Source organism: Phyllostomus hastatus, unplaced genomic scaffold (genome assembly GCF_019186645.2).
Source record: "Phyllostomus hastatus isolate PE091 unplaced genomic scaffold, TTU_PhHast_1.1 phas_contig_348, whole genome shotgun sequence".
In the NCBI taxonomy this organism is placed as follows: domain Eukaryota; kingdom Metazoa; phylum Chordata; class Mammalia; order Chiroptera; family Phyllostomidae; genus Phyllostomus; species Phyllostomus hastatus.
The window spans coordinates 7928754-7954756 of NW_025333860.1; the positions used below are offsets into that span (position 1 = coordinate 7928754).

At 36.5% G+C, this 26003-nt stretch overlaps 1 protein-coding gene across 6 annotated transcripts in view; it reads right to left on the bottom strand.

The window, feature by feature from the left end:
- Positions 1-26003, bottom strand: part of HEATR5A (HEAT repeat containing 5A) — a 116241-nt gene that overhangs the window by 81347 nt on the left and 8891 nt on the right. For 4 of the 6 annotated variants that reach the window (XM_045841259.1, XM_045841257.1, XM_045841252.1 and 1 more), the window contains exons 2-8: positions 18711-18894; positions 17233-17444; positions 15918-16026; positions 10857-11006; positions 10054-10228; positions 1851-2011; positions 392-647 (exon numbers count right to left, since the gene is read on the bottom strand). In XM_045841259.1, the coding sequence (XP_045697215.1) occupies positions 392-647; positions 1851-2011; positions 10054-10228; positions 10857-11006; positions 15918-16026; positions 17233-17444; positions 18711-18836 (1189 nt within the window). In that variant the 5' untranslated portion in view covers positions 18837-18894. The remainder of the gene's footprint in view (positions 1-391; positions 648-1850; positions 2012-10053; positions 10229-10856; positions 11007-15917; positions 16027-17232; positions 17445-18710; positions 18895-26003) is intronic. The other 2 variants (XM_045841258.1, XM_045841254.1) reach the window with 1 other exon arrangement.

Below are 26003 nucleotides of genomic sequence, written 5' to 3' on the forward strand. Positions count from 1 at the left end.
GGACTTTTAATTCATCAGTGAAGAATTAAAACTAATTTACCCAGACAGTTCAAGCATCCCAACCATAAACCCCTTACTACTCCTTTAGCAGGTGACACTGAAAGGGAGAAATAATGGAAAACAGAAACAATACATCAACTTCTATAGAAAGATCATGAATTCTGATGAACTATTACTAGCCTTTAAGATTTGTATACGATAGCTATTATAATAGTTATTACAAGTTCAACAACTTATGTCTCATCTGTATACTGACCACTTTACCCTGAAACAACTGATGCCTATTATTAAAGTGGTTTTTTGTACTAGTATAGTAATATACCAGTCTAGCTTTTCCTGAGGAACAATTCCTTTAGCAATGTTAAAACAGACAGCCTTAGTAGATCCATACCCACTACTTTCTTTAACTTCCAGATAGTCTGGCAAATATCCTTGGCAGCAGCAATTTGAGCCTTTTCTCCAAGAAGGCCTCCTATAGTAGCTCGAAGGATAAATGAAACACAACGGCGACTGCAGACAGCATCACTCTGAGCTTGGGTGACTTTAGGATGCGACTGTGACACAAGGCTCAGGGTATGAGATAGAAAGGCAGCAAAATTTTTCTCTAGCCATGTTCCTCCTAGTGTTGAAATAAATACCACATAAGCCTAAAAAAAGAAAGGAGTTGTATCTTCAAAACAAAATAATATCAATTACATGTTAACATTTTCTCTTCCATAAAATATGCAAAATTTATTAACATTTCTCTTATCTTTCCTCATTTATAGTCACTTGAGATAGATATATGCAGTACTATTTTTTTTTTTGTTTATTAAGCCATAACAAAGTTTGCAGTCTTTCATTCATGTTGCCTGTTTTACTTTGATCAGACTGAAAAGTTTCAGAATAGTCAGCATAGCCAGTGAATATGTAAAATGTGTCTGTGGCTTGTCTGAACAAAGAACTCAAGTTCTTTCACATTCTGAACAAGAAAATCCAAATCAAACACATAAGCACATTGAAGGAATTAACTGTGTTCCAACATAATAACTCTAATGGATATTAGTTTTAGAAACCTTTAAGTTTATAGTGATGAATCACTGCTGTTACTTTCAAGAAAGTTAATGATTTATTTTATTCCAGAGATACAAAGATAGTAGTTTTCTTATATAATTGTTTTTTTTAAAAAAAAAAAACACATAGTTTACAATTAATTACACTGGGACATCTTCCATTTTCATGAAGTCTAATATCATACAGTAAAAAACAATGAGGACATATGTGAATTTAAAAAGAATACAGGTTTGTTTCGAACCATAATGGCATTTAAAAAACAAGATAATTTAAGGAAAGAATGCAGAGACCTTTGCTTTGTTTTATTCTAAGATACTTTTCCTAGAATTTAGCTTTTAAAACTTTGGTTGGAACCAATAATTTAAGCACTTAAATAGACAACATGCTGTAATGTTTAGTTAGGGTTGAAACTATGCTGAATAATATGTACCTAAAGCTTAAACTTGAACTGTACACACAAACACAGTGAAAAACATTAACCCACAAGATCCATGAAAGCACAAGACCTAAAAACAAATACTCATGTTTCAAAGGAAATAAACATAATTATCCCATTATTAGGAAATGAAAGCATTGTGTATAATATTCTATCTAACTGGTTTTGTTTATGTTAAATAAGGTTCTCTTACTTGTAATACAGTTTTTAAAAAGTGATTTGGCCTCACCATACCTATTTATAAATAAAAGAGCGTAAGTGATGACCTTGCATAGCATCACTTCTGTCTGGAGTCAGATCCTAAAACTATCACTAGAAGGCCAGGAAGAAACATATTTAGATACTGATTTGTGATTCTAACCTGCGTAACTCCAACTCGAACATCCCTACTGACTGAACTGGTTCCCTTCAACATATCACCACTGGCTCGAAGAAATCCTGAGCTCCCACGTAGAAACCCTGTTGCTAGTAATTCAAGAACTTCCTCCAGAGATGCTCTGCGCATGCTTTGACGTGAGGCTGCTATAACAAAAACAGAACAAAACATGTGACCCATATTTTGCAGACTAAATTTTAATAGGTGATCTTGATCAGAACATTAACTGAAAAAAAAATAAATTAAAAATCCAAATAAAATGCAAAATTTACAGGACATTATACACATTAACACAAATCCCACAAGGGTTCAGAGATCAAATCATAATGGACTCTGTCATGTTAGTGACATCTTAAAGTCTCCATCATTTTGAAATCATGCTGTATTTGCTCTCTTTTCCTCAAAGGAGTTACAAGTGTAACAGTATTCTAAAACAAAGGAAAACATAAATAAATTGCCCTAGTTCGCCATGAATGAAAGTGCAACAAAATGCTCTGAAAATTCTTTTTAAATAATTAAAACGCCAAAATCATAATTCTATTTTTCTAAATGCTCTACAACTTTTAATAAAATTTATATAAAGTAACAACTGTGTCTTACTTTTAAAACCTTCAACGGCAAGTGCAATTTTTGTTATATCCCTAGACTCTGAAGAAATCAAAGCCAAATATTACTAAAACTTCTCAGTCAGCTCTCAGGCTACAATAATTAAGAGATTAGTCTGTCTTCAGTTTGACATAGCTGAGTTTCTCCCTGTGAATATCTAGGAAATAGTATCTCCTTAAAAAAAAAGAAGAAAAAGAAACCATTTTCTCCCTTTCATTTTTGTGAAAAATGATGGTTATGAGCATGGACCCTTATTACTGATTCAAGTCATACACAGTACAGAAATAAACTTCCATTATTCAAAAGTACGAACAAAAAATTTACTCTTTAGCCTCAAGGGGAGATAACCAGTGGAAGCAAAGGAAAATCTATGCGGACCTTCGGGAGAAAAACACCGGTGAAACATTGGTGAATGGAAAACAGAATCCATGCCCTGGTGTCTCTAAGGAGAGACAACAATAAATATAATACAAGACACAAGAGTAAGGACGCAGTATATCAGACAGTAAATGAAAGCTATGCAAAAAACAGAGTAGGTTAGGAATACTAGGGGTGAGGGGGAAGTGTAGTTATGTTTTTAAATAAGTTAGTCAGGGTATGGTTCATTGAAAGGGTGACATCTGAATATAATTCCACACCAGGTGAGGGAATTAGGCATGTAGATATCTGGAGAAAAGGTATTCTAGGCAGAGGAAATAGCTCAGGCGAAAAGCTGTGAGGAATATGCCTAGTGAGTCCAAGCAGAGGCATGTGGACAGAGCCATGGAGGGGTATAGTAGGAGACAGGCCAGGGTATAAGGATGGGAAGGGAGTAAACAAAAAAGGACCCTTTAGGTCCTTACATGGATGTGAGTGAAGGAAGGTGCCAGTGGAGGACCTTGAGCAGAGAAGTTATATGAAGAGTCACTGGTGTCTGTGCTAGGACAAGACTGTAGATAGAGGCAAAGGTAGAAGTAGGAAAATCCATTAGGAGCAATTTAGTAATTCAAGCAAGAAGTGATGGTGGCTTAGGTCAAGGTGGCTATGATGGAGTGGAATCTGAATATATATACATATATATTAGAAAAAACTCCAAAATTACAAAAAAGGTACAAGAATTATAAAATCTCCTATCCCCTTTACCTAGACTCACATTTTCCTCATTGCTTTCTCATTTTTGAAGAATGTATGTATGACTAGCTGTTTCACAGAAGAGCCCTCAATTTGAGTATGTATAGTAGTACTTCTCAGAATTTTTGGCAAGATAACTACGTAAGCAATGCTGTAAGCCTTCTTGATGCATAAAATCAAAAGCCAGGTTTGTCCATTGTCAAATATTTTTCCCTTTGTAATTACAAAGTAACATGTGTGGTGATACTTTAAGATGGCATAAATATCCTAGAAAATTTGATAACTTTCACACAAGAATGCACTAGAATTCCTAATTCCAAAAATGTCATCACCTTAAAATTACCTCCTGTATTTATTAAATTCCACTGTAAAAAAAAAAGTGTTCCCTTCTCCTTTACTTTCTTATTTTCAGTAATCTATGAAAATACGATTCCTTTTTACTTAATAAGTTATCCATTTTCTGTCACTACTAACTTAACCAGTGGAAGAGTGTGTTTTAGAAAGCAGGCCAGGGGAAGCGCCTTCTTTTTTGGCATAAGATGTTCCAGGCTCATTTTCACAATTTCCCTGCTCCAACCCCATAATAAGCCACTTCTCCCAATTCTGGTTGTTTTAAAATTGTCAAGTAGAATAGCTACTGAATGTGAGAGACAAAAGGGTGACTTTACAAATTTTGGCTTGAACACCTAGAAGAGCAGCTGTCATCCTCAGATTAGCCAGGCTGCAAGTAAAGCAGGGGACTGTAGGTGGGGGAGGGAAGCCAAGCATTCACTTTACGAAGAATTAATCTGAAACATCAAATAATCCATATAGAGATGTCAAATGGGCAGTTGGACATGAGTCTGTTGTCTAGAAGAGAAGTCTGGGCCAAAGATATAAATCTAGGAACCTCTGATACTGATGATATGCAGACAGTATTCAAGCCATGAGATTGGATAAGACCACCGAGAAAGTGAGCAGAAGAGCAGACGTATAGGCAATGGGCTTCTTCCATGGGAAGACAAGGAACCACTGAAGACTGAAAAGAAATTTCTAGAGAGGAGGAAGGGAAACCAAGAGATTTTTGAAGGACAGTAAGGTACTCAAAGATAAGTGAGAAAACAACAAGCATCAACGGAGTTAAATGCTGCTGACAGGTCAAGAAAAACAACAGAGAGCTACCTGCTGGCTTTAGCAGGGCTAAATACTAGAACGTAAGTTCCAACATGGCAGGGGCTTTTATGTGTTTTCTTCAATAACATATCCCACATGCTTGGAACAGATCCTGGCCTAGGATAAACACTCAATAAATTACAAATTGAGTGACTAAATGGATGTGGAGGGCACTGGTGACCTTCACAAAAATAATTTTGGTGGATCGGGGAAAAATCCTAGTTTAAGTGGATTTAGAAAATATGGCAGGAGAGGAATGAAAAAACAGAGTGTCAGCTCTCCTGAGGGATTGCAGTCAACAAGGTTATAATAACTACATATGGTGCCAGGTGGGTACTTGAAATATTGGGAGGTACCACTTGGTCAAGTACATCATTGGCCCTGACTGGTGTGGCTCAGTTGGTTGGGTGTCATCTTGCAAAGTGAGGGGCCATAGGTTTGATTCCTGGTCAGGGCACATGCTTGGGCTGCAAGTTAGGTCAGTTGGGGTGTGTATAAGAGGCAGCAGGTCAATGTTTCTCTCCTTCTTTACTTCCCTCCCTTCCTTCTCTCCAAAAATAAATAAAATATTAAAAAAAATAAAGTACCACAATGCTGTACACCTGAAACTGATATAGAATAGTACTGAATGTAAACTGTAATTGAAAAATAAAACAAAATGATAAATAATCCAAAGAAAAAAGAACTCTCCTGAAAAAACAAAAACAAGTTTTGTAGGGAATAATCCAATAGAAAGGGAGAAGTTGATGAAGGAGAGACATCCTAGAGCAATGCCCTTGAGAATGTGAGAAAATGAACACTAATTGAAAGTATGCTTTTCTGATGCAGACCCTGGCTCGTGGGGTCCACGTCATTATGGATGAAATGAGACATTCACAGGGATTACTGAATACAATGGAGGAAAAGGGACAGCATGGCTTTTCTCTCAAGGGGTGCAAAAGCCTCAGCCCTTGTTCCAATGAGTTTTTATTGCCTTACTGGGCAAAATACAAGAAGGTCCTCATTAACTATGCACAGGTTTGCTTTAGGTGGTTACCTTTTACAGAAAACAAAGGAGCCAATGCTGCTAATCACATCACAAAAGAGGGATATTTGCAAATGAAAAGGCAAAAGTAGTTGGACCAGTTACACTCATCCTTGGAAGGTTTAGCATGGTTTTTAGGAAGTTGCTTTGCAGTAAATGTCCTCAATTCAGGGTGAGGGAGTTTTAGCAAAAAGTAAGACTCACAGTGGCCTAGGTATATTGCAGGCCTGATTCCCCACAGGAGAACCTATCCATGGCCATGAGTCCTGTGCATCTCCAAGTGGGAGCCGGGCCCACACCACACAGAAAAGTCTACTACACTTTTCTTGATGTTGACTCTATTTTATTGATTTTGCTATTATAGTCCCAATTTTTCCCCCCTTGCTCCCCTCCACCCAGCATCTACCTCTCCCTCAGGCAATCCCTACACCATTGTTCATTCCCTATGATGTACTTTACATCCTCACTGCTTTTCTGTAACTACTTATATGCACTTCCATAATCCCCTCACCTCCCTCACCCATTACCCCACAGCACCCACCCCAACCAACTGACAAACCATCAAAACACTGTTTTTTTTTTGTTTGCTTAGTTTGTTTTTTAGATTCAGTTGTTGATAGGTATGCATTTATTGTCATTTTATTATTCATAGTTTTAATCACCTTCTTTTTCTTACATAAGTCCCTTTAACATTTCATATAATAATGGGTTTAGTGATGATGAACTCCTTTAGTTTTTTTCTTGTCTGGGAAGCTCTTTATCTGCCCTTCAATTTTAAATGATAGCTTTGCTGGGTAGGGCGAAGCTATCTTATATATCCTATATATCTTATACATATATAGGTCCTTGTTTTTCATGACTTTATTTCTTGCCAATCCCTTTTGACCTGCAAAGTTTCTGTTGAGAAATCAGCTGAGAGTCTTAGGGGAATTCCCGTGTAAGCAACTAACTGCTTTTCTCTTGCTGCTTTTAAGATTCTCTCTTTATCTTTAAGCTTTCACATTTTAATTATCATGGGTCTTAGAGTGGGCCTCTTTGCATCCATCTTGTTTAGGACTCTCTGTGCTTCCTGGATTTGCATGTCTATTTCCTTCACCAAATTAGGGAAGTTTTCTTTCATTATTTTTTTTCAAATAGATTTCCAATTTCTTGCTCTTTCTCTTCTTTTGCTGGCACCCTTATGATGTGAATGTTGGACTCTTGAAGTTGCCCCAAAGGCTGCTTATACTTTCCTCACATTTTTGGATTCTTTTTTTCTTCATGTTGTTCTGATTGGTTGTTTTTTTGTTCTAAATCACTAATTTGGTTCTTGGCTTCACCTACTCTACTGTTGTTTCCCTGTAAGTTGTTCTTTATTTCAATTAGTGTATCCTTTGTTTCTGACTGGGTTGTTTTCATGTTGTTGAGGTTCTCACTAAGTTCCTTGAGCACCTTTATAACCAGAGTTTTGAACTCGCATCTGATAGATTGCTTATCTCTATTTTGTTTAGCTTTTTCTGGAGTTTTGATCTGTTTTTTCATTTGGGCCATGTTTCTCTGTATCATTTTGGCAGCCTCCCTGTGTTTGTTTCTATGTATTAGGTAGAGCTGCTATGACTCCCTGTCTTGGTAGTGTGGTCTAACATAGAGGTGTCCTGTAGGGTCCACTGGCACTGCTTCTTCTACCACCCATGCTGGGTGTTCAAGGTGTGCCTTCCATGTGGGCTGAGTACACCCTCCTCCTGTAATTGAGCCTTGATTGCTGCTGGCTGATCAATGGAAGGGATTTACCCAGGCTAGTGAGCTGCAAGGACTGGCTGTGACCACTGACCACTAACCTCTACCCTTTGTAGAGGATCAGCTCTGTGGAGGCAGAATGATGGTGCTTCAACGTGGTCTACAGATGCCCACTGGGTGTGCAGGCCCTGGGACTTCCCAGGGGGTGATGGCCAAGGCCAGCCCCTACCTGTGTTTTCCCTGGGACCATCCTACCAAGTTATAAAGTAATCTGAAATGGCTGCTACTTGTGCTGGGCTTGGAGATTCCAAGGAGAAGTCAAGCTGTGAACCCAGGCTGGTTTCTGCTAGTGCTGTGCCTGGAGCCACTCAGCAAAAGGCTGGGGGGTTCACTGAGGCCAGCTGTTGCTTATTTTAGAGGATTTAGGAAGTTGTGAAGCGTGAGCCAAAACAAGCCTTTCAATGTCAAAAAGCCTCTGTTAACAGCTTGGGTGGGATGCTGAGCCTCATAGGGTCTCCAGGGCAGGGCAAACAGTATTAACCCGGTTGATGGAGTCTCAGATATGGCAGCTGACTGCTGGTTCTGTGGGAGGAGGGTTCAGAGAATGGACAAAAGCCTCTATCCAATCTTCTGTCTGAAAGCTGTCTCCCAGCTCCTGCCTTGATGCCAGACACTTCAGTTCCTCCCTGTAGGCCACCGGTGCCTTTTAAGCTGCTACTCCAGTGCTAGAGCTCAGGAGTCTGAGTAAGTTTGTGTGAGGGTTCTTTAAAAGGAGTTGCTTGGGACTCCAGAAGTTTCTTCCACTAACTCTACACCAGCTGGTTTTTGCAGGCAAAAGTTATGGGGATTTATCTTTCTGACGCTGGAACCCTGGGCTGGGGAGATTGGTGTGGGGGTGGGACTTCTCACTCCCATTATATCTCTCCCAAATCTTTATCCACCACATGTGGATATGGGACCAGCCTGTTCTGTGTCTCTGCCCCTCCTACCAGTCAGGATCGGTGTGGTTTCTTTAGCTCCGTAATTGCCAAACTTCTATTCCACTAGATGCCTGACAGTTCTCAGTAATGGTTCTTCTATATTTTAGGTGTAATTTTCATCTCTAAAGTGTGGCTTTAATAGAAGATTGGATAATTTATCTTGGGTGACAAAGGGGAAGTCAAAGTATATGTGTATAGATGCTAGAAGGTGAATCAATTTAATAGGGGAGCTTATAAAAGATAAGTCATCAAAAGAAAATAAGATGGGGAAAGAAGAAAGTATAATTATAGTTAATTAGAAAGTAGGAGTGTGAATGGATTAGGGAAAGCAGTATGTTGGCCAGTCACCATCAAGGACCTACTTGAGGTTCATGGTCAAGAAGTAATTAATATTATATAAATTTCTAGGAACTTTATTATCCCAATGCTAGGAGAATGTCATATTCAATCCCTGCTTTTTAAGTACATTGGTATAATATATCACCTATTTGAAGCTTGTAAGTTTTACTAAGAAAATAATTTCAATTCTGTACTATGTAATCTTTGAACATTGTGGATGAATGTACAAACATCCACCGAATGTTTTCCAAATTCTTAAGTGCTATGTTGCTATTAGTCCTCTGCTTAAAAAAAGACATCTAGATCACTTTTTATGTGTACAAAAATGACACAATTATGACACAAGCAAGAACTTACAGATGAACTTCTAAAAGATTAGGGCAAAGTTTATTAGTGTGGGTGAAGCTGGTTCTTCATTTTGCTTAGTCTGATTACAAAATTGCTGGTGTTAGGGTTAGTGCTAACTAAAGGAGAATATACATTTAAATACCATTCACATTTATTATGCAATTGTACATTTTTGTTTTTACTGCAACTGTATGCTAGTGTTAATGACATACTAATGTGCATTTTACCTTTTCAAGAGGACTTGATTAAACATGTCTTCTAATTTCAAATTATTAGGTAGCTCAAGACTAAACCCCTTAAATGACCTGAGCAATTTTTTTTTGGATTTGAGGATTTTTTTTCTTTTTTGCTTCTTTCTCTTCCCCATCTCCCTTTCCACTTTACCTCCCACCCCACCATAAACTAGAAATTATTATTGAATTATAAGATTAGGAGAACCACAATAACAATACAAATTTCTTACTATAAATTTTAAACCTGTAGGTCTCAACTGAAGAATGAGAGGACTGTTAGTGTTCTCAGGTAATTCTTATATCTGTTATTTGGAATTATTTACATCATTGCTCCCTTTTATAAACTTACTAATGGCATTTTCTTTTTCTGTCTATAATCAGATGCATTCTATTTTTACAAAATTCTCAAGATTTAGATCATAAAAAAGACTATAATGTAGAGGAAGACAGTGACTGAATAAAATACATTTCTTCAAGAGGTTTTTTTTTCCTGAAATTTTTACTTTATTGCTTAAAATGAAATCTAGGACCTAGAGCAATGTCACAGGCTGAAATTAATTTATAAAATAGTTTGTCCCTTTTAAAAAATAATTAAATGGGTAGCGGTAATACTATATGTGTTTGTTTAAATCAACTATAAAGAAAATAAAGACATTTTGAAAATAATTAAATGAATTTACCTTTTCCTGGATGTTTAGAAATTATAGCATTAGCCAACACTGTCCCTAGTAGCTTTGAAACTGAAATCCGTACATCATAATTGGAACCTTCAAAGGACTTAAAACATAGTGTGGCCACACTGTCCAGGTCTGTACTCCACATGAAGCTGGCCTCACTCTGAAGTTCAAGGAGACACTGGTCAAGTGGAGAAACAAATTAATAAAAAACAAAACATAAATGTCAGGTTCAGATCTATGTAAGTTATAGAAACTATCAAGATCTAACAAAAATAATACACAAATCCAAAGTTTCTAAATGATGATTACAGAGACAACAAATGAATACTTATTCAAAGTCCTATGAGCAATGTGTCCACATAGTGTGAGAGGAGGCTGTAGAAAATGTCTTTAGAAATAGACTGAAAGCTACAAGCAATTGTGAGAATAATTCTAACACAAACAACTTTATTATACTATCTAAGCAACTATGTTAAGGCATGACAGAAAAATAAATCACTTTTGAACAACATAAACCTTACATGCAAACTGTAATTGACAGAATTATACAGAGGAAACTTAATAGAAGGAATACTGAGTCTGATAATTTGAACTCGCTACCCTCAATAATGTGCTAACTACTTGATGAACCTTGGGAAATTCATGTAACTCTCTAGGTCTCAATTTCCTCATGTGAAAGTAAAATAGCTGATTACCAAAGTTGCAGCCTAAGAAGATGGGGGTGTTACTAGTGTTTTCACAGGAATAAACTGATTTAATTTTCTTTATAGAAATGTTTAGAAATTGTGCTCATTAGACTATTTCACCTTTGCAGCAGCACAACGAACAGCCATGGACCTATCTGTCAAGCAGGATCTAGCAGCTTTATAAACATCCCTGTGGCAAGGTGCAGCAGCAGCTCCAAGTCCTTTCAATATATTTTGCAGACTCAGCATAATCTCATAGCGACCTTGAGACTACCAAAGAGAAGAGAAAAAATGTAAATAGGAAAATACTGTGAAGAATAGCACTACACATTGAAATTTATCTCATAAATGAGAGAAATACTCAAGATGTTTGTGCCTACTAACAAACCTATTCTGACATCAAGAACACTGATAGTTGCTATTTTAAAAAGTATTTACTATCTGAAAACTGTTACTTGTATATATTACATTTCAACACAATACAAATTTCATAGTGTTGATGTGAAGATTAAATAAAATTGTATGGAAAACTGTCTAGCACAAAGCTTGTGTGTTGCTAAATAGCTAATATATGGTTGCCAAAAATGAGGTAATATGGTAAGAATGCAGGGTCTGACTCCTATTAGCTACATGACCTTGAACAAATCTATTTCTTTATCTGTTAAATGAAGGTAACAGTACCTACCTCTCAGCTTGTTCTGAGGCTCAAGAGTTACTACAAGTGAAGTGTTTAGCACAGAGCTTGAAATGCAGTAGACGTTTTATCACTGATTGGTTCAAGTAGTTAAACTCAGAGGTTAAAAGTCTGGGCTTTAGATTTAAAAAGACCTGGGTTTGAGTCTTGGCTCTGACCCTTACATCTGTGACTTTAAGATGTTCTGATTTATTTCTTTATTTATAAAATGAGGTTAGGATGAACCGCACAGAGCCAATGTGAGAAGTAACTAAGCCCCTGTGGGGAAGATATTCACCACAGAGCCTGGCACATAATAAATAGTCAAGAAGTAGTATCTGCTTGGATGATTAATGTTTTACTAAATGCCCCAAATGATTTCAACATCCCAGGAAGTTAAGGCCACTGAAAATAAGTAAAGTTGGAGTAAGGCAAAAGTCAACATTAAGTATAATTTTCATAGTAATGTTATTAATTTATCTTTGTTCAAAGGAGCACCATAGTGACTAATTATACGTGGACATAACAAAATGGATCCTAAAGGGAAACTTCTGAACTTTCTTTTATCTCAATTTCAAATGCTGTCTATCACTGGTGGGTATGTATCAAAGGTGGGAATCCCTTTTGATATCTCTGAAATGTGCTACACGATCAGCTAACTCATAAAGGTAAAAAACAGTGAAGCAATAATGTACTTTTCAATAAGTTAACATTTCTAAGACCTACAGAGTCTGTAAACCACAGGGCCTAAAAAGTGTGAAGAGGAAAAATGGTTTAAAGTTGCCATACTTCAGTAAATAAAAGTTGTTAGAGACGTCTCCTCTTAAATAAAACCAGGTTTACAGATGTTAACAATCCCTTCTGAATCACCTTCTTCGATCCTTCAGGAAGCTCCTGCTATGAAGTGATCTGCAAAGCAGATTCTCTCAACAGTCTTACATTATGGATGTCCCTTTCCCTTGAAGTTCTGAAATCAGCTACTTGAAATTTAACATATTTTACATTTTTTAAATATATTTTATTGATTATGTTATTACAGTTGTCCCATTTTCCCCTCTTCACTCCCCTCCACCCTGTACACCCTCTCCCACTCATATCCCCCACTTTAGTCATGTCCATGTGTCATACTTATAATTTCTTTAGCTTCTACATTTCCTATACCATTCTTACCCTCCCCCTATCTATTTTCAACCTACATTCTATGTTACTTATTCTCTGTACCTTTTCCCCCTCTCTCCTCCTCCCACTCCCCTGTTGCTAACCCTCCATGTGATCTCCATTTCTGTGGTTCTGTTCCTGTTCTAATTGTTTGCTTAGTTTCTTTTGGTTTTGCTTTAGGTGTGGCTGTTAATAATTGTGAGTTTGCTGTCCTTTTACTATACATGTTTTTTCTTTATCTTCTTTTCTTAGATAAGTCCCTTTAGCATTTCATAAAATAAGGGCTTGGTGATGATGAACTCCTTTCACTTGACCTTATGTGAAAAGCACTTTGTCTGCCTTTCCATTCTAAATGAGAGCTTTGCTGGATAGAGCAATCTGGGATGTAGGTCCTTGTCTTTCATGACTTGGAATATTTCTTTCCAGCCCCTTCTTGCCTGTAAAGTCTCTTTGGAGAAATCAGCTGACAGTTTGATGGGAACTCCTTTGTAGGTTACTGTCCCCTTATCTCTTGCTGCTTCTAGGATTCTCTCCTTCATTTTTACCTTGGCTAATAGAATTATGATGTGCCTTGGTGTGTTTCTTCTTGGGCCCAACTTCTTTGGGGCTCTCTGAGCTTCTTGGATTTCTTGGAAGACTATTCCCTTTGCCAGATTGGGGAAGTTCTCCTTTATTATTTCTTCAAATACGTGCTCAATTTGTTGCTTTTCCCCTTCCCCTTCTGGTACCCCTATAATTCGGATGTCGGAATGTTTAAAGGTGTCCTGGATGCTCTTAAGCTTCTCCTCATTTTTTTGAATTCTTATTTCTTTATTCTTTCCTGCTTGGTTTCTCTTTTTTTTTCCCTTCTGGTCCACTCTACTGTTTTGAGTCCCAGTTTCCTTCCCTTCACTATTGGTTCTCCGCGCATCTTCCTTCATCTCTTTTATGGTAACCTACATTTTTTCATCTAATTTGTGCCCAAAATCAACCAATTCCGTGAGCTTTCCTGATCACCAGTGTTTTGAACTGTGCATCTGATAGACTGGCTATTTCTTAGTCACTCAAAAGGATGAGTCCTGGGGGACTGATCTGTTCTTCTGTTGGAGACATGTCTCTCTCTCTCTCTCTCTCTCCCCCCCCTTTTTTTTTTCCCGGTCTGGTCACCCTTGTTATGGTCAGGGGTGGAGCCTTAGGTGTTCCCCTGGGCTGGGCACCCCAGTCGCTAGATTGTGACGTTGTATGTGGGGGAGGGGGCAGGGGTGGGGACGGGGGAGGGAGGGAACAATGGCAGTAGCTCCATTCTCTGGGATTGCAGTCCCTTTTCTGGGATCCTGGGTTGCGCTCTCTGCCCTGGTCCACAATGCTGCCTCACTGGGTCCGCCAGCCACCGCTTGCGTACTCAGGGTCCACCGCAGCGTCCTGGAAGGCTTATGCGCTCCTGGTTGCCTTATGTGCCCCATTCTCCCCGATCTCCGCGTGGCCACTCCTACTGGTCTGGATGAACAGGTCTACTTCAACTTCTTGGCTGTCTGACTTCCATTCAGATAAATTCTCTATCAGTTCTGGGTGTTATTCTAGCTCTAAATTGTTGTTGTTCTAATCTTGGTTGTGCATGGAGGTACGGTGCGTCCACCTATGCCTCCATCTTGCCGGAAGTCCAACATATTTTACATTTTAATCTCCCCATGTTTTATCTTGGTACATTGAAAAAGTGTACATGTAACTAGCCAGCATTTTTATAAATTATTTCAGAGCTTTTGTCTAGATCAGGGGGCCCCAACCCCCAGGCCATGGATCAGTCCCGGTCTGCGGCCTGTTAGGAACCAGGCAGCAAGCAAAGCTCACTTGAGTTCTGCCTCCTGGCACAGGGCCACCCCCCCACCCTGTGCCCAGTCTACCAGTCCCTGCTGCCAAAAAGGTTGGGGACCACTGTTCTAGGCTGTTTTTCTAAGTAAGGTAACAAAAGGAACTAGAGTAATGTTTTGTATTTAAAGGCATTAAGGTATCCTTGAATATTAAGAATCAGAGACTTAAAATGTTTGCTGTATTACCAACAACGTAAGTAATAATAACTGATGGAGAGGTTGTGAAGAAAAGGGAACCCTCATTCACTGCTGGTGGGAATGCAGACTGGTATAGCCACTATAAAAAACAGTCTGGCAGTTCCTCAAAAAATTATAAATAGAGTTACCATATGGCCCAGGGATCTCTTTCATGGGTATCTATTTGAAAAACTCAAAAACATGCATTTGCTCAGATATATGTACCCATCTGTTCATTGCAGCATTACTCATGGTGGCCCACACACGGAGACAACCAAAATGTCCTTTAATAGAAGACTGAATAAAGAACATGTGGTACATATATATAATGGAATACTCAGCCATAAGAAAAGATGAAATGCTGCTATTTGTGACATGGATGGACCTTAAGAATATAATTCTAAGTGAAATAAGTGAATCAGAAAAAGCAAAGAACCATATTTCACTCATGTGGGATATAAAACTGAAACTCATGGACACAGACAGCAGTGTGGCGGGAACAAGAGGGAAGAGGGTGGAGGAGGGAGGGGGGCCTGATACATGGTGACAGAAGACGGTTGGACTTTGGGTGGTGGGCATACAGTGCAATCACAGGTCTTGTATCAGGGAAATGTACACTTGAAACCTGTATGATCCTATTAACCATGTCACCACAATAAAAAATTTGTTTTTAATTTTAGTACATAAACATACAAATGCTTTCATTCAGAGTGTTTTAGCAAAGCTATAGTTGGCAAGAGATTACAGTGCCATGAAAATCAAATGAAGAGACAGTTACAAAACAAAGGCTGGCCCACAGTGGTAAACAATGCCAACAAGTCAATGGGACTAAGCCTGAGAGTACACGCTCCCTGGTCATTAAAAGGCCGTGCAGACCCTGGTCATACTTACACCCTCCATGTTCTTTCCACCCTGATTATATTCCTTACCCCCTCCTGATAATGATATACTGCTGGTCAGGCACACAGTAATTATGAACTATGTATCTGGGTCCCTGATGACAAGCACTGGTTCTGGCACAAGCAGTATTAGATGGAAAAGTGATAGGAGCAGAGGGAACGGAGAGGGGTCTACCAAAGAAATACCTTAGTTTTTGCCCATTTGGATTCATCTGAATATATGGAATTTTATTAGTGCATTACTGCTTTTCTAATAAAGCAATATACAAAGTACCTATGTATCACCTAGAAATATTTCTCTTATGGATATATTTCTATATATACTTATATATGCTTGTCATAGGTAAAGTGCTTTTATTAGCTCGAGAAACTGTAAAACCTATAGAATACTATCTTTTTATTTTTGGTCAAACTTGTAGTTACTTACCTCTGCACTCTTCATAGCTTTAAGAATATTCCCCACTGTATCAGTAAAGGTGTTACCAAGTATTCTACCCAACTTCTTATATAAGGAACCCAAGCATACCACAGCAGCACTGAAACAACATTTAAATTAGAAATCAGTCATGAATTAAAGTAACAGAACACAAAAAAAAACTTAGAAATGTATGGGGGACTATTCAATTTACTTTTAAAGGATAAAATTTCCTGGAATCTACTCCATTGTTAAATTATAAGGCACAACACTAGGTGAGTATCAAATAATTATACTTTCAATAACAGCAATTAAAAAAGATGTATCTTCAATTTATCTAAATCTCAGTGCAAGGATTCCATTCTCTCAAATTTTTACGTATTAGATAATTAAAGATTTTCTTTTTTTTTCTTTTTTTTTTTAAGAATTGTATTCATTAAATTGAATGACTGGGTGGGGAGAATGTATCAGCATTCTTTTTTTTAAAATATTTTATTTATTTATTTTTAGAGAGGGAAGGGAGGGAGATAGAGAGAGAAACATCAATGTGCAGTTGCTGGGGGTTATGGCCTGCAACCCAGGCATTTACCCTGGCTGGGAATCGAACCTGGGACACTTTGGTTCCCAGCCTGCGCTCAATCCACTGAGCTATGCCAGCCAGGCTCGTATTAGATAATTAAAGATTTTCCTAAAGGTAAAAGAAACCTTTAGGAAATAACGTTCTCAAATCTGAAATACAAGAAATAACGTTCTCAAATATGAAAAATTTATCAGAAAATACACTGTTGTAAGATTTAACACTGTCAGAAAAATTTAATATTATCAGAAAATACATTGTTATAAAAATTAAATCAACAAAAACTTCTATGAAATTACTATTGTGGAATTATATATGGCTAATCAACTTCCTTAAAAAACACAGGTGATAAAGTAAACTGAATCTTATGCAGAAAGAAACTAAACTGTTCTTTGGAGGATCTTAGAAGAGCTTTTTTCTATGACATTTACTATTAATTTTCACTACTAAAAACTAATAAATAATAGACCAAAATGTGAAGAATCTAAAATATCTTTTTCTTAAACACTCAACTACTAAAATGTTAGTGAAAATTTCGGAAAATTTCATTTCTAAATCTAGATTTCAAATATGTCTAAAATATTTAATAAATATTTTTGAAGAATTATTTCTCAGGCAATAGAAACATGTTAGATTTTTTTTAAAATGTCAGATTTAAAACTGAGTAAAACAATTTGTATTCAGTTTATAAAAATGATACCACAAGGAAGCACTACTTTGTATTATGTTCAGTTTTAGTATTTAACTTACAGCTTAGTGGGAAGGTAACTTGGAGAATCATCTTTGCTACGAATAAGATCATTACATTTATCGATTGTCTCATAGACAGAGAATGTGTCTCCAATACTATAAAGAATGCCTAGATTCTTAGCAAGGAGTTTGCGGGTAGGAGGCCCTGGGGAGCTGTTCAACAAAGACAGGAGCTGTTCCACAAGAGTCTTCTGTTTCTCCTTTACATCACTCTAGAAAGAAAAGTAACAAAAAGACAATTCAAAGTCAACCTAATTACATGTAATCCTCTCCTTTTTTCATATTTTAAGAACTAACTAAAAGACTCTAGGAAAGTATAAAATTATTTTGATTAAAAATTACAAATAAATTGGTGGCATGGTCAGGATGCCATACTAATGGTAGTTTGTTGCCCTGCTGCTATCTCCATAAACCAAATTCTGACCACAATTTACTGGAGACCCTGTGAACAGAAAAAAGGGTTCTGTTTCTTCTGTATCTTTTTTCTTACGTTTGCAAGGTTAGACCAAATCTGTATTTCAACAAGAGCTTCTTAGTTATTAAGTCTCCACCCCATATATATCAGTATAATAAGCAGCAACCTATAAACTATCACCAGAGCTGACCTTGCAATAGTTATTTGTTTATTCAGATCTTTTTCTAAGTTCAGTGCATTTTTTTGCAAACATATGCATATAAATGCCAGTAATGTTACTCCATTTTACTTGTCTGCTCTCTAAAAAAGAAATACAGAATATTATTGCAGTGGTAATGGTATTTAATAGGTGCTCACCAAGACTTAAACTTCCACAGTGAAGTATCCATTATCTTACTGTATGGATTTTTGTCTTTTGTTAAATTATAAACACCTCCATCAGTAGTGTATTTGTACCACTTTTGCATTACAAATGGTATTGTTATTTTGTAGGAGAATATTCTTATTTTTAAATGCATGCAGAAGTATTTAGAAGTACCACTGCACATGGCTCAGTAAATCAACAGGTAAATCAAATATGGCAAAATATTAACTGCTGAATGTAGATGAAGGGCATAAGTGATATTTTCTTTTTTTTCCCCCCACCCATTTCTTAAGCTTTTAAAAGGGAGTATGTTTATTCAAAGACTGTCCCATTAAAGAGTCCACACCTTTCTTTGAGGTGAAACTCCTATGACATTATTTAGCACTATATTTCTGGGCATCATGCATATGGAGATACATAAGGTGCAGAACATAATGAAAATAAAATCTATTACAATGTAATTTGTAGTTAGGTTTTTTATTTTTGAGTAAATTAAAAAATATTGACTAATTTTTCCTGCTTTTTTGAACAGAATAAACTTCTATAATATTGCATTATAAAGTCTTAATAAGGTCTAGCATTTGAAAGCTAATTTAGGTTATTCTGGACAGAACTAGAAAGGCAAACCAAAAGAACTAAACATTATGTGGCACTTAAAGAAAACAAACAAACAAGAATACTTTTTGTAATTTTACGTACCCTGCTGGTTGCCAGCAATAGCTTCTCCAAGTATCTCAACCAATCAAAAATAAACTCTGCCTTCTGAACTTCGCCTAGTTGACTGTATGCTTCTTCATTCAGCAGTAAGCTATGAGCTAATTCCATTCCTTGCAGAAAATTCTAACTGGTCACAATTGTTCTCATTAACCATCAGTCAATACACCTAAGGAAAAAAAATCCATAATAGAGGAAAATAATATTTTAGAACCATAGTGAAAAGGAAGGCAACCATAATACTGGAAATCCTGCACAGAAGAGCACAAATCATAACTAAATGGAGTCATCTTTCATAACAGCTCTAGGGTTAAACATGGTAAATCCCAATACTAAACTCTTATTTACTAGTACAATGATACAAAACAGATCTTTGCATTGTGTACTCCTTATTTAGAGAGCAGACAGGCAAACAGAATGGCATTATTGACATTCATATGCAAAAACTTGCTAAACAGAGATATTCCATTAAAATTTTGAAAATTGTAATGTTAGACTATTCGAGCGTTAGATTTTTCAGTTTTCATTGTAGTATAAAAATGGGTCATGGGTACATAATCAACAAATGACCAAATATGTAGACCTCTTACTAAAATTCTATAGTAAAGCTTGATATCTCCCTGGGGTTTTGCCTAGGTACATATTCTGTCATTTACCTGGAAATCCAAACTGGAAGCAGAAGGTATTACTCCCATTGGCATCTGTTCCCCCAACCTAGTTAAGACATTACTTGTAGCTTAAGGCTAGCAATTTTAGGAGAGTCCCATCTCTGCCAGTATAGTCTCCTTATCTCTGTGAGCCTTGTTGTGAAAGTAAATTCATTTTAGAAGGAACCTGGATGGATGGTGTCCAAGGATTGTGGCAATAAAGATCATAATCTGCTTTGACCAGATCAGAGTAGCCTTCACTTCGTTGTTGCAAATAATCAACAAAAGACAGAGGAGGTTGTGTTTTGTTTTTAAATTCATGAGCATCTCCTAAACACACCCTAGTGCCTTTCCAGAACACATATAACATAAGTGTGTGTATACACACACATAGAGTTACATACCAAATTATAAGAGGACACTGATTAAGGAACATTTTATTTTTAGAACGTGCAGTCTCAAGTATGTATCAGTAAAGTAGCATGATGTCTGAAACCAATTTTCAAATAGTAAATCAATTAATCAGCCAGAAAATGTGGCAAAATGTTAACAGTTGAATGTATAGTGGGTATGTGAGTTATCATTTTATTATTCTTTAATTTTTCTGTATTTTTAAAAGATCTCAATAAATTTGAAAAAATTATTGAATAAAAGAAATTAAAAAAAACACAAGCTGGCTTTAAAAAATGAATCAGAATTTACTGGTCATCATCATAATAATAATTATCAATTTTAGGTCATCATGATTATTGAATAACTGAAAAGAGCCTCTTTTAAAGATAGTAGTCACAACTGGTAACCCATTAGCCAAATCTGGCCTGCAACTTATTAGGAAAAAAATTAGTTACTAACATTTAAATATAGGATTTTACATAAACATCTAGGTCTATATCCCCATACAGCAATGAATGGTTGAATGTAAGGGGAGCAGGGCCTCTCCAACATACCACAGTTGCCACCTGGCCTGAGTTATTCACTTACATTATATGCTGACTTCCGTGGGTATTTAAGTTTTCAACTCCTATCCTTTATCTTACGTGAATCCTACGACTTGAGCCAACAATCTAGATTCTGACTATGATGCTTGCTGCCCCTGTGGCCAAAAGACAGTGTTTACCCATCCACCAAGTGTCTTCTCAAGCCTTTGTGCTGCTTTGGCCATCTGGGTCAGCCCCTCTCAATCAGTCCTGCCCACCTGCCCAATACCACCTGTGACCTGGCCCTGACAGTCCTCAAAAAAAATTACATAGTACGTTATTTCAGATATGTCAATTTTAAGGAACAAGAACAATATAAAAAATACTGTTAACAAAATCACTTCACCAGACAACATGAATTATAGCTGCTTGTTTAAAAAATACCCTCCTTTCCTTTCTTAAATTATCAAAATATCTTAAATTATCAAAATAAACTGATGAAGATATACACAATTAAGGATAAAGGTAATAGATGCTAGAGAAGTAGTTTCTGGAAGAAACCTAATATACAGAAAGTGAAAAACAAGTTTGCATTCAATATCTATGATTGTGCGAGAAAAAAAATAACCTTAGTATCACAGAGAAAATTTCTTATAACCATCAAGCAAGTCAAAATCCTATCTTAAGAATCAAATTACCCTTTTGGGGTCATTAGGATTGCTGAAGAATCACTTTTTTTCCTTAGGCAGCAGCAATATTGTGGTGTAAAATGATCTATCAAGAAGCAAAATAGCTAACACAATGCAATAATAAATAATTCAGTAAAAAGCTAGTTATCATAAGCAGGGCATAACATTATCTCCAATGCCCTCAATACATTTCTCATATAAATTACTAAAAGAAGTAGACAATTCATATTAGTAAACTCATATCTAAACACACAAATCGAAAATGCACTTGTGATCTCCACACATGCACTGTAAATGAGATAGGCAAGGGCATTTTGCAAGTAACATGTTCCTGCTCTTCTCTGGAGTTTCACTTTAGGAAGATGACTAAAATGTAGTCTATTACTGTACATTTTAACATAACCCCAACCTTATGTCCATATACATACCTAGGGGGTGCTCATTTTCATATATTTTTTACTTATTTTCCATTTTTGTGTATCTGTTGAGATTGCAAAGTGATCAGCTGCCCTGACTGGTATGGCTCAGTGAGCTGGGCATCATCCTGCAAACTAAGGGGTCACCAATTCAACTCCTGGTCAGGGCACATGCCTGGGCTGTGCGCCACGACCCCTGCTAGGGCTGTGTGAGAGGCAGCCGACTGATGTTTCTATTGCACATCGATTTTTCTCTCCCTTTTTCCCTCCCTCCCTCCCTCCCTGTCTAAAAATAAATGAACAAAATATTTTAAAAAGGTGATTAGTTTATTAAAAGTAAACATATATAGCAATATATTTTTCAAAGTGATTATGCTACTTGGAAAAATGATTTTATAAACCTGATGTTCCACTGTAATGCCAGCCTTTATTTTTGGCAGAAGCAAATATTCATTGACCACTTACTACAATCTAGGCACTACACTAAGTACTTTATATTTTCTTGAATAATATGAAAAACTCTCCATGATACAGCTATTTTTATTAGCCCTGTTTTAAGATAAGGAAACTGAGGCACTGAGAAGCTAAGATGATGCCTGCCAGTCCTGATAGAAAGTGTTAACATAATTTTCTCTGTCTTGGGTTTATAGATCTATTTTAGTAGAAATGGGAACATACACTGAAATCTGTGGGGGGAGAAAGTCTCCATAATCTTTTTGGTCATTTTAGTTTCTTAAAATGATTTATTATATCATTTTCGTAAGGGAAAAGAGGGAAATCACAAATAATCAAAGAGAACATCAAACACAAAATAAGATAGGTTTGGTGAATTGGTTTGTTAGTTTTTTTCTTTGCAGAGAAAAAAAAGACCCATTTACAAAATGAACAAGCCCCTAGGCAGTAAATGGAACTAATTGTAATATAAATGGCCAACGTTGGAAATATGTCTCAATATCAATTAGTTGGGTTTTTTGTCTTTCACTTTTCTGAAAGATTTTACAACAGCTTCAACTCAGCCTCCTGTCTTTAGTCTTGTGTTTTGTTCAAAAAAGCATAAAATATGTCCAATAAACCCTCTGAAGAATCTCCAAAACTTCAGGAAACATATATAAATCTTAAAATCCAAGCCCTTCAAAAAACAAACAAACAAAACCCCCAGAAATTAGCTTTAATCTAGAAAAAAGCTGGATCATTTTACCCTGACCTAAGATTCCCTTTGACCTGTGTGATTCAGGCTTTGCAAAATTATGGGTTACAAAATAGGAACCCACAAGTTACACAGAGTATCATGCTTAAGATGTTGTCTAAGGAGGGCTGCCCTGGTAGCCCTCCTGGTAGAGAGAAAATGAGGTCCTTTTGTTACTGTACTTGAAATACTCCTAGGCATAGTAAAGCTGGCTTGCCAACATAACAACTATACTTTACCAGTTTTAAGGTACAATTTAGGCAAATTGTTTATAATTTTAAAGTTCTCTAATACAGTTTTATCTTGATGGCTTTTAAAGTTTGTATTTTTTCCATCTTTGAATATGAAATAACTAGCTTTTTTTCTTTCTCCAATAAACTCACTATTTTAAAATTCAGCTAAAAAAATCACTTTCTTTAGGAAGCCCTTCATGATCCCACTATATCTTGTACTGTCTCCTCTTGGTATAGCACTTTTTCTATTATTATATTTATGCTTCTTAAAATAATGTTTGGCTTCTCTAGCCATCACCCATTACTTAGCCTATGAGATTCTCCTGTTTTTTCCCCAAATCATGATCCACCAATCTTAACAATGATTATCATAGTAGCATTGTGGGTGATTCCTTTTTATAGTCTCTAAACTTTTGGTAATTTAAACTTTTAAAATAAATTCTTAAAAACCAATAAACTAAATTTCTGTTAGATTCCCAACTATTAAATCCACGATGCCATTTGTCAGCATCATCTTGGTAACATGGAGAATGGGGAGGACACATGTACAGCCTGCTGCCGATCACGGCCATGCCTTTCACTCCCCAACTGAGTCCCAAACCACAAAATAATAATGGTAGCCAGTATTCGGTGAGCTAGAAACTTTTTAAAAAACTTGTATCATCTTTAAGCATCACAAGGAAGAAAGTAAGGAAAATGTTATCCAGTCCCCACTTTGTGGATAAAGGACCAATTAAGATGTCAGTAAACAACAGAGCTGAGAATGAACCCAGGTTTTCTTGGCAACAAAACTCACTCTCTTTCCTTAATTCTACGAAGCCTTTCCACAGTGGGGAAAAACAATGTTTCTGACATTAAGATGTAAGGGACACTTCAATTAAAAAAATTAAAATGTAAGGAACAAATGGGTAGAACAAACAGGGCATGAGGCAGAGGGTGAAAGCATTACCTTATACTTCAACTCTTTCTCTACCTATTTCCCCTACATCTTTCCATAAAGTCAATCACAAAATCGGCTTTATCTGCCAATTTCTCCAGAGATAAGGGTCAAATAATTAAAGGGGAAGTGTTGAGAAAACAGCAAAGAAAGAACACAGATGAAATGAGGCAGGTGAAATGTCAAAATTAAAGGAGGCTAAGCATTTCAAGATAGCAGATCTATAACAATGTAGACTAGTGGTTATCAACTCTAGCTGTTTTAAAAATACCAAAGTTGAGGGTAAAATAAATGAATCAGAATTCCTGGAGGCTGAGGTGCTGTGATGAATGAATTCTTCATTTAATCCTCATACCACCACCATAAAAACACCAATTACCACTATTAATTTATAAATAAAAATACTGAAACTAAGTAACATAGAGTAACCCCACTACTCTCCTATCATTCACCTAAGAAATATTTATCTTGATACTATTCAATGTAGGTAAGCCCATAGCAACTGAAAGTGCTTTAGGACATAGCAAGAAAATAACAGTAAAATTCAAACCTATGATGTTATTTGGTATGAGCTTACTTTTAGTCCAATTCTCTGCAACAATCCTAAAAATAAATTATCATAGCGAATACTTTAAATGTGAAGTGTATGATAATGATTTAAGCTCAATAAGAATTTGTCTTAACCAAATAGTTCAAAATTACTTGTATGTTAAATCTAAATTTTATAAGTATAAAAACTTGTATAGCTAATACTAAAATTTTAGAAAAGTTGTTAGTTTTATAGTGACAGTACAAACAGGTTCAACTCTTTTGGAGAAGAGAATGTACCAGAAGTCAAAAAAATATCAAAACCATTTGACGAAAGTATTCAGCTTTTGAAAATTCATGGTAAAGAAAAGGGAAAGTTAACAGAAGCAAAAGTATTGATTAGAGCACTATAAAAGTGCCAAGTGGAAACATACAAGTCCAACATTAGACAAATGGTTAGATACTTTTGACATATTCAGAAGTCCGTCATTAAAAATCTTTATAAAAATGACAAATGTAGGAGTTTTACATGTTAAGAGAGTGTCCCGTAGATAAAGCAGTATTATCTAAACAGCGGTCTGTTCAGTAGAATGACGGAGCCAAAGAATGAGTGTAAATGTGGGGGGGGGGGGGGCGGGGGGGAAGGAATAGGGGCAGGGGTGGGGAATCCAAATCCAAACACTTTGCCAAGTTAGCGGTATTCTTTCCTACAGAGGGTCTCCAAACATGCGCCATGGCAGTGTGCACTATGCACTTCCAGGAGGGCATGTACCTGGAGTACTTGACATCTCTCAATATGTTTGTTGTAACTATAGACCTCTGCGCCACTTCCACTTCTTTATTTTATTTCTCCTGCTGGGAATCTTGTGAAATTGGTGGTCCAGGAACAATTTTTGAAATACTAATCATTAAAGACTACTTTTAGTAAGAAAAATTTTTTTAATTACTTTTTATTTTACTATATAGGATTTCTATTAGAAATAGAATATAAAGCAAGTCAACATCAAAAGTCTACTTAAAAGTGGCCATTTTTGATTTAATATTTTAGAACAGATTATCTAAAATTCAGAATTCTAATGGACAAATTCTGAAAACATATAATCTTCCAAAATTGAATCAAGAAGAAGCAGAAAGCCTGAACAGACCAATAAAGCTACTGAAACTGAAGTGGTAATCAAAAAACTTCCAGCACACAAAAGCCCTGGACCAGAAGTCTTCATAGGCAAATTCTACCAAACATTTAGGGAGGAGCTAACTCCTATCCTTCTCAAACTATTCTAAGAAATTCCAGAAGAGGGAAGCCTCCCAAACTCTTTTTACAAGGCCAGCATTATCCTAACTCCAAAATCAGGTAAAGACAACAAAGAAAGAAAACTACAGGCCCATATTGCTGATGAACATGGATCCTAAAATCCTCAACATATTGGCAAAATGTATCCAACAATACATTAAAAAGATCATACACCATAATCAAGTGGGATCCATCCCAGGGATGCAAGGATGGTACAATATTCATAAATCAACAAATAATACAACACATGAACAAAATAAAAGACAAAAACCACATGATCATGTCAATAGACACTGAAAAAGCATTTGATAAAGTACAGCACCTGTTTATGATAAAAACACTCAGCAAATGGGAGTAAATGGAGCATATTTCAACATAATAAAGGCCATATATGAGAAACCTCCAGCTAGGATTATACTCAACAGGCAAAAACT